This window comes from Ornithorhynchus anatinus, chromosome 17 (genome assembly GCF_004115215.2).
Source record: "Ornithorhynchus anatinus isolate Pmale09 chromosome 17, mOrnAna1.pri.v4, whole genome shotgun sequence".
Classification (NCBI taxonomy): Eukaryota; Metazoa; Chordata; class Mammalia; order Monotremata; family Ornithorhynchidae; genus Ornithorhynchus; species Ornithorhynchus anatinus.
This window is the reverse complement of record NC_041744.1, coordinates 4200174-4214716: the sequence shown is the minus strand read 5'-3', so window position 1 is coordinate 4214716 and position 14543 is coordinate 4200174. Positions and strand designations below refer to the sequence as shown.

General features: G+C 55.2%; 1 protein-coding gene across 1 annotated transcript; it reads left to right on the top strand.

Annotated features, from left to right (window-relative positions):
• The first annotated feature begins 6673 nt into the window (after positions 1-6673).
• Positions 6674-14420, top strand: PIMREG (PICALM interacting mitotic regulator). Its single transcript, XM_029081604.1, has 5 exons — positions 6674-6755; positions 8530-8860; positions 9967-10304; positions 11058-11153; positions 13385-14420. The coding sequence occupies exons 2-5, from the start codon at positions 8567-8569 to the stop codon at positions 13491-13493; spliced, it is 837 nt and encodes a 278-aa protein (XP_028937437.1). The 5' UTR covers positions 6674-6755; positions 8530-8566; the 3' UTR covers positions 13494-14420.
• The last annotated feature ends 123 nt before the right edge of the window (positions 14421-14543 follow it).

Sequence of the window (14543 nt, the reverse complement as noted above, 5' to 3'; positions counted from 1 at the left end):
CTTTCACTAAACACGCTCTTTTCTGCCTGTCTTTTAGGTTACCGTCTCCCCCACTTAAACTGGCAGGTCCTCAAGGGAAGGGATCCTGTCCACTGACTCTTAGCGCTTAGTACTCTGCTCTGTGCGGAAGTACTGAATAATTCTGCTCAACTGTTCAGAAATCCAGTTTTAGAAAGCTGCGAATGGGGGGAAAGACTGGGGAATGCACAATGTCTATCTGCTCCATTCCCATCTACTGAGAAATAAAGGACTTTTTCCCCCCCGATCCTTAAAAACTCTTTGACTTAACGCTCAATAAAACGATACCTTTCGCCCTTGCCCAAGATAATAATAATAATAATAATGGTATTTGTTAAGCACTTACTATGTGCCAAGCACTGAACTAAGTACGGGGGTAAGTACAAGGTAATGAGGTTGTCCCTTGTGGGGCTCACAGTCTCAATCTCCATTTTACAGATGAGGTAAATGAGTCACAGAGAAGTTAAGTGGCTTGCCCAAGGTAACACGGCAGACGAGTGGCCGAGCCGGGATTTGAACCCACATCCTCTGACTCCCAAGCCTGGGCTCTTTCCACTAAGCCACGCTGCTTCTGTGTCACTTCACCCTCCCAGCACTTAGGCCTATCCCATTACACTCTGCTGCTTCTCCTATCTCTAATTCATTTAAATGTTCATTTCCCCCCACCTAAATCATAAAGTTCTTGAGGGCAGGATTCAAGTCTGCCAACGCTGTTATATTTTACTCTCTCAAGTGCTCCACCAGTGCTCCGCCAACCTCCACCAGTCTTCTCCCCCAGCGGAGCCTGGTCCCTATCTGGACCTCATTCATTCGTTCATTCAATCCTATTCACTGAGCGCTTACTGGGTGCAAGAGCACTGTACTAAGCGCTTGGGAAAGTACACCTCAACAATAAACCGTGGCAATCCCTGACCACAACGAGCTCACAGTCTAGAGTGGGGGGAGACGGACATCAATACAAATAAACCGACATCCATACAAATAAATAGAATTACGGGCCTGTATACTTCAGTGCTGAGGGGCTGGGAGGAGGGGGAAGAGCAAAGGAGCAAGTCAGGACGACTCAGATGGGAGTGGGAGATGAGGAAAAGTGGGGTTTAGTCCGGGAAGGCTTCTTGGAGGAGGTAAACCCCCGAAGCCCCCTTGGCTGACCGGAAGTGCCGGATCTGATGCAGGTTTCCAAACGCAATGACATCACGCAGAAGCTCTCACAGATATGCGCAGACGCATAGAGTTTGTTGCTGGGCCATGGTCCCTGCCCCCTGACCTTTTCCCTCCAGAACTTTTATGGTATTTGTTAAGTTTTTACTATGCGCCTGGCACTGTACTAAGCACTGGAGTAGATACCAGCTAATGAGATTGGACACAGTCCCTTCATCCCCAGTTTGCAGATGAGGAACTGAGGCCCAGAGAAGTGAAATGACTTGCCTAAGGTCACACAGCAGACAAGTGGCGGAGTCGGGATGAGAACCCAGGGCTCTGACTCCCAAGCCCGTGCTCTTTCCACTAGGCCACGCTGTTTCACATCCTTGGAGAGCAGACATCTGTGGTCACGTGGCATTTTTCTGAGGACAGGTATAGCGGGGTGGGGAACATCTGAACCCATGACCTCCTGGCATGTAGGGGTGCAGGGATAAAAGGGAAATGGCAGAGACCTCTGGAAGATTGCTGCCTTCCCTCTCAGCTCCAACAGGGTTTCAAACTCAGCTCCTCCCCACCTCCAAGGTGGGAGGTACGGGGGCCGAACTCCTCTGACCTCATCTCCCACCTCCCAGGACATACGGGCTCAGCTCAAGATTCCCTCGTTCCAGGAGAATCCCCTCTACCGGGAACCCTCTCTTTTTTCAATCCATCAGATCACAGCTCTCCCCCTTTTCAAAGCCCTTCTGAAATCTCACCTCCCACAGGAAGCCTTTTCAGAATATTTTTTCTTCTTTCCAAGTCATACCCTCCCAAATACTTCCGTACCTCCTCAACATTTCTGCACTTACATACCTACAGCACTTCAGGAGACGTCTCGACACTATTTAAGCATTCATTCACGCACGTATTCATTTTTCCATTCTCTTTTTCCTCCTAACTATAATTATTCTGTTACTCTCTTGCTTATAAAGAGTTTGAAGACTGGGACCGTGTTTTCCAATTCTATTGTACTTTCCCAAATGCTGAACTTAATTTCATGCTCTGTACGCCGTAAGCACTCAATAAGAGTGATTGATTAATTGACTGACTGCCAGGTCTCCCCAGACTTGCCAGGCTGCCCTATTCTGGGAGAAGTAGCTCGACGTAGTAGATAGAGCGCGGGCCTTAGAGTCACAGGGTCATGGGTTCTAATGCCCATGTTGCTGAAGCAGCAGAGAGGCAGCGTGGCTCAGTGGAAAGAGCACAGGTTTGGGAGTGAGAGGTCCTGGGTTCTAATCCCGGCTCCACCACTTGTCAGCTGTGTGACTCTGGGCAAGCGACTTAACTTCTCTGGGCCTCAGTTATCCCATCTGTAAAATGGGGATGAAGACTGTGAGCCTCATGAAGGACAACCTGATCACCTTGTATCCCCCCCCAGCGCTTAGAACAGTGCTTTTCACATAGTAAGCACTTACCAAATACCAACATTATTAATGCCAGCTCCGCCACTTGTCTGCTGTGTGACCTTGGGCAAGTCACTTCACTCCTCTGGGCCTCACTTACCTCATCCGTCAAAAGGAGATTGAGACGGCGAGCCCCACGTGGGACAGGGACTGCGTCCGACCCGATTTGCTTGTATGCACCCCGTCGGTTAGAACGGTGCCAGGACCATAGAAAGTGCTTAACAAATACCACAGTTATTATCATTATTATCAGGCTGGCCAAGTCGGACCCTAGGGCACTTCTTAGAATTTTTAGCTTCCCCATATCCACTTCCTTTAGGGCTAAATTTCCAGAAAACATCTGTGAGTGGACAGAAGCAAAGCTGTGACCACAGAAGCGCAGTACCGGCCAAGGAGATGAGCCAGGCGGCCTAGTAAGGGTTTTGGTTACTCGAGACAGCCGTGTCCTTTCCCAAGCGCTGAGTACAGTGCTCCGCACACAGTAAGCACTTAGTAAATCCGACTGAATGAATACATGCACGGGGTTATCGGGACATGGGCCGGGCAGCAATTCATTCAGAGGCCACAGGAGGGAATAATAACGTTGGTATTTGTTAAGCGCTTACTATGTGCCGAGCACTGTTCGGGCTACAGGGTCATCAGGTCGTCCCACGTGAGGCTCACAGTTAATCCCCATTTTACAGATGCGGGAACTGAGGCCCAGAGAAGTGAAGCGACTTGCCCACAGTCACACAGCTGCCAAGGGGCAGAGCCGGCTTTCGAACTCATGACCTCTGACTCCCAAGCCGACCTGCGAAAGGACCGGTCGGTGTGCAGTTGAGGCCACAAGAGGGGAGACGTGAGAAAGGACTGGTCGGTGTGAAATTGAGGCCACAAGGCAACTGGCCACTGTGGAGAGATCAAGGCCACAAGGCAGCTGCGGGCAGAAAACGCAGCGGGCCGACGGTCAGAAAAGGCCTTGGCCCGCGCTGCAATTCAGCCTAAGGCCACATGAGGGCAGCACTGGGAAGGCCGGAGGTCGACAACGTAGCGATCCCAGCCATGACCACAGGAGGGCAGCGCTGAGCCGCATTTTCGCTTCATCAATGGCATTTATTGAGCGCTTACGAGGTGCCCAGCGCTGTATTCATTCGTTCCTTCATTTAATGAGCGCTTACTATGTGCACAGCACTGCACTAGGCGCTTGGAATGGACAGTTCGGCAACAGATAGAAACGTGGCTCACTGGAAAGAGCCCGGGCTTGGGAGTCAGAGGTCACGGGTTCGAATCCCGGCTCTGCCCCTTGGCAGCTGTGGGACTGTGGGCGAGTCACTTCACTTCTCTGGGCCTCAGGGACCTCATCTGGAAAATGGGGATTAAGACTGTGAGCCTCACGCGGGACAACCTGATTACCCTATATACCCCAGCGCTTAGAACAGTGTTCTGCGCATAGTAAGCGCTTAACAATTACCACCATTATTATTATTGTCCCTGCCCAGTGACGGGCTCACAGTCTGATCGGGGGAGACAGACGGACAAAAACAAAACAACATAAACACGATAAATAGAATCAAATGGATGGACACCTCATTAACAAAATTAATAGGGTCATAAAAATAGATTCAAATGAGCACAGTGCTTAGGGGAGGGGAAGGGAGAGGGGGAGAAGCCGAGGGAAAGGGGGCTTAGCTGGAGGGAGGTAAAGGGGGGAATAATCTTGGTATCGGTTAAGCGCTTACTTTGTGCAGAGCACTGTTCTAAGCGCTGGGGGAGACACAGGGTCATCAGGTTGTCCCACGTGAGGCTCACAGTCTTCATCCCCATTTTCCAGATGAGGGAACTGAGACACACAGAAGTGACTTGCCCACAGTCACACAGCTGCCAAGAGGCAGAGCCGGGATTCGAACCCGTGACCTCTGACTCCCCAGCCCGGACTCTATTCCAAGACCGTACGGGGCTGTACTGAGCGGTTGGGACACTACACTACAAGCGTGGGAAGACACCTTCCTTGGGAAGCGGCGTGGCTTAGCGGATAGAGCACGGCCCTGGGAGTCGCTGGGACCTGGATTCTAATCCCAGCTCCACCATTATGACTGCTGTGGGACCTTGGGCAAGTCACTTAACTCCTCTGGGTCTCCGTTACCTCATCTGTAAAATGGGATTACGAGGGTGAACCTCGTGTGGATCTGCGTCCAACTCGATTAACTTGTATCTACCCCAGCCCTCGGAACGGTGCCCGGCAGATAGTAAGCGCTTAACGGATATCACAATTATTTTTGTCTTCTTCTTAAGTGACCTCCGCTCCGAGGGTGGGATTCAAGGACAGACGACTGCAGAGGAGGAGAAGCTGCAGCTCAGCTGAGGCACAGTGCTCAGCGCACGGTACGTAAGACTGTGTCCAACCATATTGGCTTGGATCCACCCCAGTGGCCTAGTACATCGCCTGGCGCACGGTGAGCGCTTAACAAATACCATAGCTATTACGATTACGCTCGATAATAATAATAATAATAATGTTGGTATTTGTTAAGCGCTTACTAGGTGCAGAGCACTGTTCTAAGCGCTGGGGTAGACACAGGGTCATCAGGTTGTCCCACGTGAGGCTCACAGTCTTCATCCCCATTTTCCAGATGAGGTCACTGAGGCAGTGCCACCGATGGGTCGATGAGCTTGTCGCGGGCAGGAATGGGTCCGTTTGTTGTTATAGCGCACTCTCCCAAGCGCTTAGTACAGTGCTTTGCACACAGTAAGCGCTCAGTAAATACGATTGAATGAATCGTCAAGGACTTCCCCCAACCCACTTGGGTCAGATGGGCAGGGGGCAGACTCCACGCCCCCTCGCTCGGGGCTCTCGCCCGAGGGGCTTCTCTCCCCTTCCCCCTTGCCGGACTCGAATTCATTCGATCGCATTTATTGAGCGCTCACTGAGTGCAGAGCGCTGTACTGAGCGCTCGGTAAGGACACTTGGGCAACGGATAGAGACGGGCCCTACCCAGCGACGGGCTCACAGTCTTAGAAGAATCAATCGATGGTATTTATTGAGCGCTCACTCAGTGCAGAGCACCGTACTAAGCACTTGGTAAGTACACTTGAGCACACTTGAGCAACAGACAGAGACGGGCCCTACCCAATGACGGGCTGACAGTCTAGAAGAATCGATCGATGGTACTTACTGAGCGCTTACAGTGCGCAGAGCACCGTACTAAGCGCTCGGGAGAGCACAATTTGAGAGCAGGAGGCCGGGCCCGAACGTCCCCGCTCAGACCCACGGGCCCCCGATTCCTGGGCAGAAGAGCGCGGGAGGATGAGCCTGGGGTCCGAGGCCCCGGCGCCCACACTGTGCGGGTCGGTAAAGGTTAAGCAGCGTGGCTCAGTGGAAAGAGTACGGGCTTTGGAGTCAGAGGTCATGGGTTCGAATCCCGGCTCTGCCACTTGGCAGCTGTGTGACTGTGGGCAAGTCACTTAACCTCTCTGGGCCTCAGTGACCTCATCTGTCAAATGGGGATTAAGACTGTGAGCCCCACGTGGGACATCCTGCTTCCCCTGTGTCCGCCCCAGCGCTTAGAACAGTGCTCGGCACATAGTAAGCGCTTAACAAATACCAACATCATTATTATTATGATTAAGAGCCCAGGCTTGGGAGTCAGAGGTCATGGGTTCGAATCCCCGCTCTGCCACTTGTCAGCTGGGTGACCGTGGGCAAGTCACTTGGCTTCTCTGGGCCTCAGGGGTCTCATCTGTCAAATGGGGATGAAGACTGGGAGCCCCGGGGGGGGGACCCTGGATCTCCCCCAGCGCTTAGCACGGTGCTCTGCACAGAGTAAGAGCTTAACAAATACCGACATGATTATGACTATGATTACTAAGGGCGGTTGGTGGGCCCAGGGAGCGGGGCCTGAAGGCTCCGAATGGCGAATGGGGAGGGGGCGGGGCGGAAGAAGGGGCGGACCAATCGGAGCGGCGGACGGGGTGGGGCCGGCGGGGCCGGCCAATGGGGAGGCTGGGGCTCGGAGAGCGCGGGGCGGAGGCAGCCAATGGGAGGCGGCCGCAGGAGGCCGCGCCCCGTTTAAACGAGGAGGGGGGGGTGGGGCCGGGCCGCCGGGGGTCGTGCGTCGAAAAGCGGGGCAGGGGGTCGAAAATCGGCGCGGGAGGAGGAGGAGGCGGCGATCGCAGGTCCGTGCGGGAGCAGCCGCCTCGGGGGGGAGGGGGGGTCCAAATGGGGGGCGGGAGGAGGCGGGGGGGAGGGTCGAAGAGAGGTTCGGGAGGAGCCGCGCCGGGGGTCGAACGGAGATGGGGCGGGGGGGGAAGGAACCGCGCTGGGGGTCCAAGAATAGCGCCGGAGGAGGCGCGGGGGGGTCGAAGATCGGAAGGGGCCACGCCAGGCGTCGAACGAAGATCGATGCGGGAGGAGCCGTGCTGGGGGTCGAAGAGCGGGGCGGGAGGAGGCGGGGGGTCGCAGGCCCGCGCGGCAGGAACCGTGCCGGGGGTCGGAGAATGGTGCCGGAGGAGGCCGGAGGGTCGAAGATCGGGGCGGGAGCAGGCGAGGGTCGCAGGCCCGTGCGGGAGGAGCCGTGCCGGGGGTCGAATCATAACGGTCGTATTGGTTAAGCGCTTACTACGTGCAAAGCACTGTTCTGAGCGCTGGGGGGGGAGGGGATATACAAGTCCATCGGGTTGCCCCGCGTGGGGCTCGCTGTTTTAATCCCCCTTTTCCAGATGAGGTCACTGAGGCACGGAGAAGTGAAGTGACTTGCCCAAAGCCACACAGCTGGCAAGCAGAGGAGCGGGGATTAGAACCCGTGACCTCTGACTCCCCAGCCCGGGCTCTTTCCACTGAGCCCATCGGTGCGGGAGGAGGCAGGGGTCGCAGGCGGGTAGGGGCTGTTGGGGGTTCCGGCGGTCGAGGAGGAATTGGCGGAAAAGCGGGAGGGGGCATCTGGGGGTCGCCGCCCCTCCCGGGGATTGGGGCGGACCCCTCCTCGGCTGAGCCTGCGAGCGACCACCCCCCCCGGCCCGGGCTGGGCCGCGACAGGCCTGGAAGGAGTGGGTGTTAGAGGGTTGGGATGCCCCAGCCCCGACCCGGGGGTCCCCCAGGGATCGGGGACGGTCGCCGGATGCGCGACCACCCGGCCCCTGGCCACTGGTCCTGCCATTTGACTGCCAGCCCCCTCTGTCCTCCCCCCAGCCGCAGCTGGCTGATTGGGGCCGTGACCCCAGGAGGCCCCACGAGCCGGCCTAGGTTGGCAACGGGTCCTGGGGCGTTGCCCTTCAGTCTAGAGCTGTCCCGGACCGGCCCCTCTAGACTGGAAGCCTGTTGCGGGCAGGAAATGTCACTGTTTATGGTTCATTCCTTCGTTAAATCGTATTTACTGAGCGCTTACTGTGCGCAGGGCACCGTACTAAGCGCTTGGGAAGTACAATTCGGTAACAGAGGCAATCCCTACCCGACAACGGACTCCCGGTCTGGAAGGGGGAGACAGACAACAAAACAAGAAGACGGGCATCAGTAGCATCACTGTTGAACTGTACTCACCCAAGCGGTTAGTATAGTGTGTGACTGTGGGCAAGTCACTTCACTTCTCTGTGCCTCAGTTACCTCATCTGTATAATGGGGATTAACTGTAAGCCTCACGTGGGACGACCTGATGACCCTGTATCTACCCCAGCGCTCAGAACAGTGCTCTGCACGTAGTAAGCGCTTAACAAATACCAACGTTATCATTATTATTATTATAGTGCTCTGCACAGTAAGTGGTCGATAAATACGAATGTCTGACTGACTGATTGGGAGAAGCCGGGATTCCGGGGTTATGCCGGGCCGGGGGAGGCTCCCTCGTCTGACGGGATGCCCGGAGCCGGGGGGCCAAGCCGGGCAGGCCGCTGTGGGTCGGGGGCCACGGTCCGGTCGAGCCGGCTGGCCACTGACCGCCTGCCTTGTCTCCCTCAGGGATTTCAGCCGGGACGAGAGGAGGCCTTGGCGAGAGATGGCATCGGTGCTGCAGGGGGTGGGGGCCGCCCTGGGGTGGAGGGCTCACCGGGTGCTGGAAGAGACTGACGAGAACGGCAGCCCGCCGCCCACCCGCTCCCGGAGGAAGCCCGGGGCCGGCGGCCTGAGTGTCCTGCGCGGGAGTCTCCGCACCCGGGAGGCACTGCGGCAGGTGGACGTCAACTTTGGGGGGACCCCGGCCTGGGAGCGTCTGGAGCCCCCAGAGAAGGGGAGGCAGAGCCTACAATCCGTCTGCCGCACGGCCCAGAACGCCCTTGGGGCGGTGGCTCAGGTACCCCTTCCCGCCCCCTCCCCGTGGCCCCCCTCCTCCAGCCTGGCCCTCTGAGAAGGGCACTCGGACACCAAGGAGTGGGCTCCCCTGACTGCAGAGCAGCCATGGTCCCTGGGCCCCCACCCCCATTTAACTGGGGTATTTGTTGAGCACTGACTAGTTGCCCGGCGCCGGGAGATGCTTAGATTCAGGCCTTGCCCCTCATGGGACTCAAAGCCTTGGGGGGAAAAAGAACAGGTACCAAATCCCTATTTTACAGAGGAGGAAATGGAGGTATGGTGAAAGACTTAACCGAGGCCAAGTAACAGGCGGGTGAAGGAGCTGGGATTTGAACCCAGGTCCTCTGATTCCCAGGTCTGGGGCCTTTCCATTAGGCCGCAGTTGAATCCAGAACTGCTAAGCACTGAGAAACAGCATGGCCTAGTGGATAGAGCACGGGTCTGGAAGTCAGAAGGATGTGGGTAATTTATACCATTTTTAAAAAAAAAAATTCATCCTCACTGGGCCAGAAGAGCATAAACTAGGAGCTCAAGATCCGATATCATTATTGTTATTATTCTTATTGTTGGTAATCATGGTATTTGTAAAGTGCTTGCCGTGTGTCCAGCACTGTTCTAAGCTCTGGGGTAGATACAAGGTAATCAGGTTGGACACAGTCCCTGTCCTACACGGGACTCATGGTCTTAGTCCCCATTTTACAGATGAGGGAATTCGAGGGATAGAAAAGTGAAGTGACTTGCTCAAGGTCACACAACAGACAAGTGGCATTAGAATGCAGATCCTGTTAAGCCTGTGGCCTTTCCCGTAGGCCACACTGCTTCACAGCCTCGGAGAGCAAGCGTCCGTGGCCGTCTGGCCTTACCCGGCCTCGAGCCGATGTCGAAAGTGACCCCTCCTCTGCCCCCTCCCACCTTTCCTGTAGGTTGGGCTCAGGCCCCCGGGGACTGGGGGGTCCACCCGCAGGTGGAGAGCTGGGAAACCACCTTCCAGAATCAGCCTCGAGGAGGGGCGGATGTGGCCCCGGAAATCCAGAGAAGGGAAACTTCCGCCGGGGAGGGCCACGGAGAGACGCGGCGCCCACCTCACCCACCGTTTCTGTTTTGCAGAGGTTGCAGAAGTCCCGGCGGCCTCACGGCCACCACCTGATGGTCTCCCCTGGGAAGAGAAGCCCCGCCCCCCGCACCCCTCGCCGGCGGGCCCCCCGGCCGGCCTCCGCCGCTGCCACCCCCCCGAGGTCCGGGCCCCGCCGGTGCCCCCCTCGGCCCAGCGCGTCTCCCCGGAGGCCCGGAGGAGCCGAGTGGAGACGTTTGTCCTCCTGGCTGGGGAAGGACGGGGGGACGTTGCCCCTCAGGAGGTCTCAGAGAGCCGCCGCCCTCAGCGGCCCCTACTCCTCCCCGGCCCCCCTGCTCGGCCGCCGGCAGACGGGGTCCCGTCTGGCCTCGGGGTGAGTCTGCTCGCTGGTGCACTCCCTGGGGCACATTTGGGGAAAGCAGCCATCTGGTGGGAAATCCTTTCGCGTGCCTCGACCTGCTCGGGGCAAGCCAAACCATCTCCGTGCCCCCCACTTAGCCTGCCATTGGCCGTGGTTAGCACTCGCCTCAGACCAGCCCCCAACCATCGGCAGGCCTGACAGGAAGACAGAGAACAGTGTGGTGCGGTGGTTCCTCCTCAGTTAATCGGTCAATCGTGTTTATTGAGCGCTGACTCCGTGCACAGCACCGTACTGAGCACTTGGGAGAGTACGGTGCAACAACAAATAGACACATTCCCGAGTTTAGTCTCACCACCACACTACGGGGGCTGAGAGCCCAGGCAGGTGGAAGGGCCAAACTCTGGGCCTCTTGGGGGGCACGAGGAGATCATCGTCTAATGGGGCGAGCTCTTCTAGGCCTGTGACCTATCGTGGCCCGTCTGGTGTCTTTAAGAAATATGAGATTCTGAGGCACATTTTTAACTGACCGAAAAGTCCCTTTGCGATATGTCTTATGCCCACACAGAGCTCTCCGTCCAAGAGGGACGAGGAGCGGAGATCTCATCCCCCATTTTACAGATGAGGAACCTGGGGCCCGGAGTGGTTCAACAACTCATTCACGTTCACCCAGCGCGGGCCCCGGAACCCCTTTGGGTGAAAGGGTCAAAGCGGGGGTTGGTATGTCAACATCCGTGACTCATCAGGCGACTTGTGTTTTCGGGGCAGAGAATTCGACAGAGACCTGGAGTCCGTTTCCAGAGGGATCCAGGATCTCCAGTATCTCTCCCAGGAATTTGATGACGCCATTGCCAGAGAAGAAAGGTAACCTTCCTTGTGCCCTTCATTTTTTTTTAACCAATTTTTGATGGTATTTGTTAAGCGATTACTTTGTGCCAAGCACTGTACTGAACACTGGGGTAGGTACAAGCTCATCAGGTTGGACAGAGTCCGTCCCTCATGCTGTTCACCGTCTTAATCCCCGTTTTATGGATGAGGTACCTGAGGCACAGATAAGTTGAGTGACTTGCCCAAGGTCATACAGCAGACAAGGACAGAGGCGGAATTAGAACCCAGTTCCTTCTGACTCCCAGGCCCGTGCTCTATCCACTAGGTCATGCTGCATCAATTCCCATTTCCCTCCCTAATCATCAATGGTATTTACTGAGCGCTTACTCTGTGCTGAAGCGGTGTACAAAACACTTGGGAGAGGACGACATAATAGACACAGGCCCTGACCGCAACAAGCTTACAGTCTAGAGGGGGAGACTGACATTAATATAAATAAATTATGGATATATACATAAGTGCTGTGGGACTGAAGAAAGGGAATCAAATCAGGGCAATGAAGATACAAGTTAATCAGGTCGGACCCAGTCCCCGTCTTACACGAGGCTCACACTCTTAATCCCCATTTTCCAGATGAGGTATCTGAGGCCCAGAGAAGTGAAATGACTTGCCCTAGGTCCCACAGCAGACATGTAGTGGAACCGAGATTAGAACCCATGTCCTTCTGACTCCCAGGCCCCTGCTCTATCCACTAAGCCACGCTGCTGCGACCTCCCTGAGAAACTGGACACATCCCAGCAACCTGAGAACCAGTAGGAGTCATTCCAGCTCCACAGAGGGACATCCCCAGCCCAGTCCTTCAGCCCTCTCCCCAAAGCCCTGCAGTTTTTGGGAGGCGAGGGGCTGGATCCCAAGGCTCCCATCTCCCTCTTCCTGGGAGCATGGGGGAGATTCCCGCTGCCTGCCTGTCTGCACTGAACTCCTTTCCTACATCCATAGTGGCCGCCTTAGGTAGGGGAAAGGACGAGACGGTCACCGGGGTTGTCCGCGGTCCATCCGTCGACCCCACCCACCCGAGGCAACCGGTAGCCTCGGCCTAGCAGTCTCCCCTTCCCTTTTCTCCCCCGCATTTGGGGAGTGTGGCCCCCTGGGATGGATGTAGTGACCCCAGCCCACCTGCCCAGGGGAGCCAGGCCCAGCTGGGGCCACCCAGACATCTGAGCGGCCAAGCCTCACTCACCTCTTGTGTTCTTCATCTTGTTGGTAGTGACATGACAGTTTCTCTCATTGGAAACTGAAGATCGTGTCTGCCAGGTAACATCTTGTTCCCTACCTGTTGCTTGCTTGCATGTCTTTCAGGAGGGAAGGGCAGGAGGGGGGTGACCCGGCTTCCTGTTGGACATACCAGTGGAGGACACACACCCCACCCCCCAAATACAAAAATAATTCCCAAACGCCTGGTCCTGGAGCTGCTCCCGCTTTTCCCCTTCCGCCTCCAGAACTGCTGATGGAGCAGAGAGGCGTAGGGGATTTGGCCGGAGAGCCATTCTGCCCAGATCTTCAATCTTCTCCTGGCATTTCCATGGTCCTGGGCTTGGCCCCTAGCAGACCTATGGTTCAAACCTATGGGTTGGTGTGTGTCTCTCTTTCTCTCCCTCTCTTTTTTTTCTCTCTCTCTCTTTCCCTCCCCAAAACCCCTCATCCAGCAACTAGGACCACAGCTACTAACTCCTTCAGACTCCCTGGTTGGCCTTCCTTTGTAATTAACCCAAGCACAGCCACCTGAACCCCGCCCGGCTAGGTCGCACCTTGCCCCCTCCACCCCTGTCCGCCATTCTTTCCAGGGACATCAGATCCAGAGCTGCCCGACGCCATGAGATCCCTGCCTCAGTTAAGGGCTGTCTGTCTCCCAGGGGTCTCCCCTAGAGAGCCGAACTCGGGGAGCGCCTTCCAGTCTGAAAAGGAGAACAGAGGGCCCCCTGATTCCCTGGCTGGTTTAGCACACCTTCAGACCTCAAAGTGTACTGGATCTTAATAATAATACTAGTTCTAATTAAACAATTACTATGGGCCAGGCACTGGAGTAAGTACAAGGTAATCAGGCTGGACAAAGCCCCCTGATCCTGATGGGATTCGCAGACTAAGGGACGGGGGGAACAAAAACTTAATCCCCACTTTACAGTTGAGAAAACTGAGGCGCAGGAGATCACGGCTCCTGGCCCCACCGCACCGACCGCCCTCCCCTCATGACCTTTCTCCCTCCGCAGGAAACAAGCGATCGCAAACTACCATCTCCTAATGTCCCGGAACCTGCAGGCTGCTCGCAAGTCCAAGAAACTCTCTCGATCTTCCCTGAAGAAGCTGCAGCTGAACTGACACGGCTCTAACCAGGATAATTAAGTGTGGACAGAGGGAGGGAAAATTTAGAGGGTCATAGGACAAACAAGCTGGCAGGTGGTTCTGCTCTTCCTTTCATTCCCACCCTCACATCAGCTTCTGGGGAACGACCTTTCCTCTCCTCCTCCACGAATCCCCACTCCCCGAGCCCTTCTGAAATCACGAGGCAGCGGGGCTAGGCTTCCTCTGTTCGACAGAGTTTTGCCTTCAGGTTTCCTCACGCTTCCTTTTAACTTTGTCGCTCTAGCACATACAGGCCCTACTCCGGAGACTTGCATGCGGGTCTCAGCCGCAACAGAACTCACACTAGCCTCTTCACACTAACACACTTGGGGCCCCAAGCGCCCCATCAACTCTGCTGCGTAAACGAGCAGAGGTGCGATAGCCCATCGGCAGTAAGCTGGTGATGGAATTGATGCGCCTCAGTGTTCTCTGCCCGCTGCGCTGGTTAGTCAAAAAATATCTGGCTAATATCCCTTTTGAAGAACCGAAAGGGTCAGAGTGAGCAACCTAAGTGCTTTTTATACACATGTTGCCTTTCCTCTTAGGTCATTGTGACAAAGAATCCGAATAGTCCTTAGGAGCTCAGGAATAAGCTGAAATCATATATATGCCTCTAGATATATATGTATATATATTCTACATATTTAAAGTTTAGACTGTTTACCTGTTGACAACTCTACTGAGTGGATTTTCTTCCCCCTTGTTGGGGTCGGATTTACACTAAATAAGGGCTTGTGTTCTAAAACAAGCTCTTCTCTAGGGATAAGGTGGTGCCTTGTTTTATCAAAAAAAAAAAAATGAAATTGCACCTCGTTTTTGAGATCCACCAGTAATTGCTTTTATATAGAAATACTTGTTACCAGTTTTGACACATTAAAAATTTTCTTTTCTCTTTTCAACCAATTCAGCCTCTCGGTGTTTTTTGGGGTCTTTACGGGGACAGGTAAATCCAATGGGGTGGGCAATATGTATTGTCATCTGCTGCTGTTAAAGACTTAGGACCTCACTTATCTACCACTCTATTTT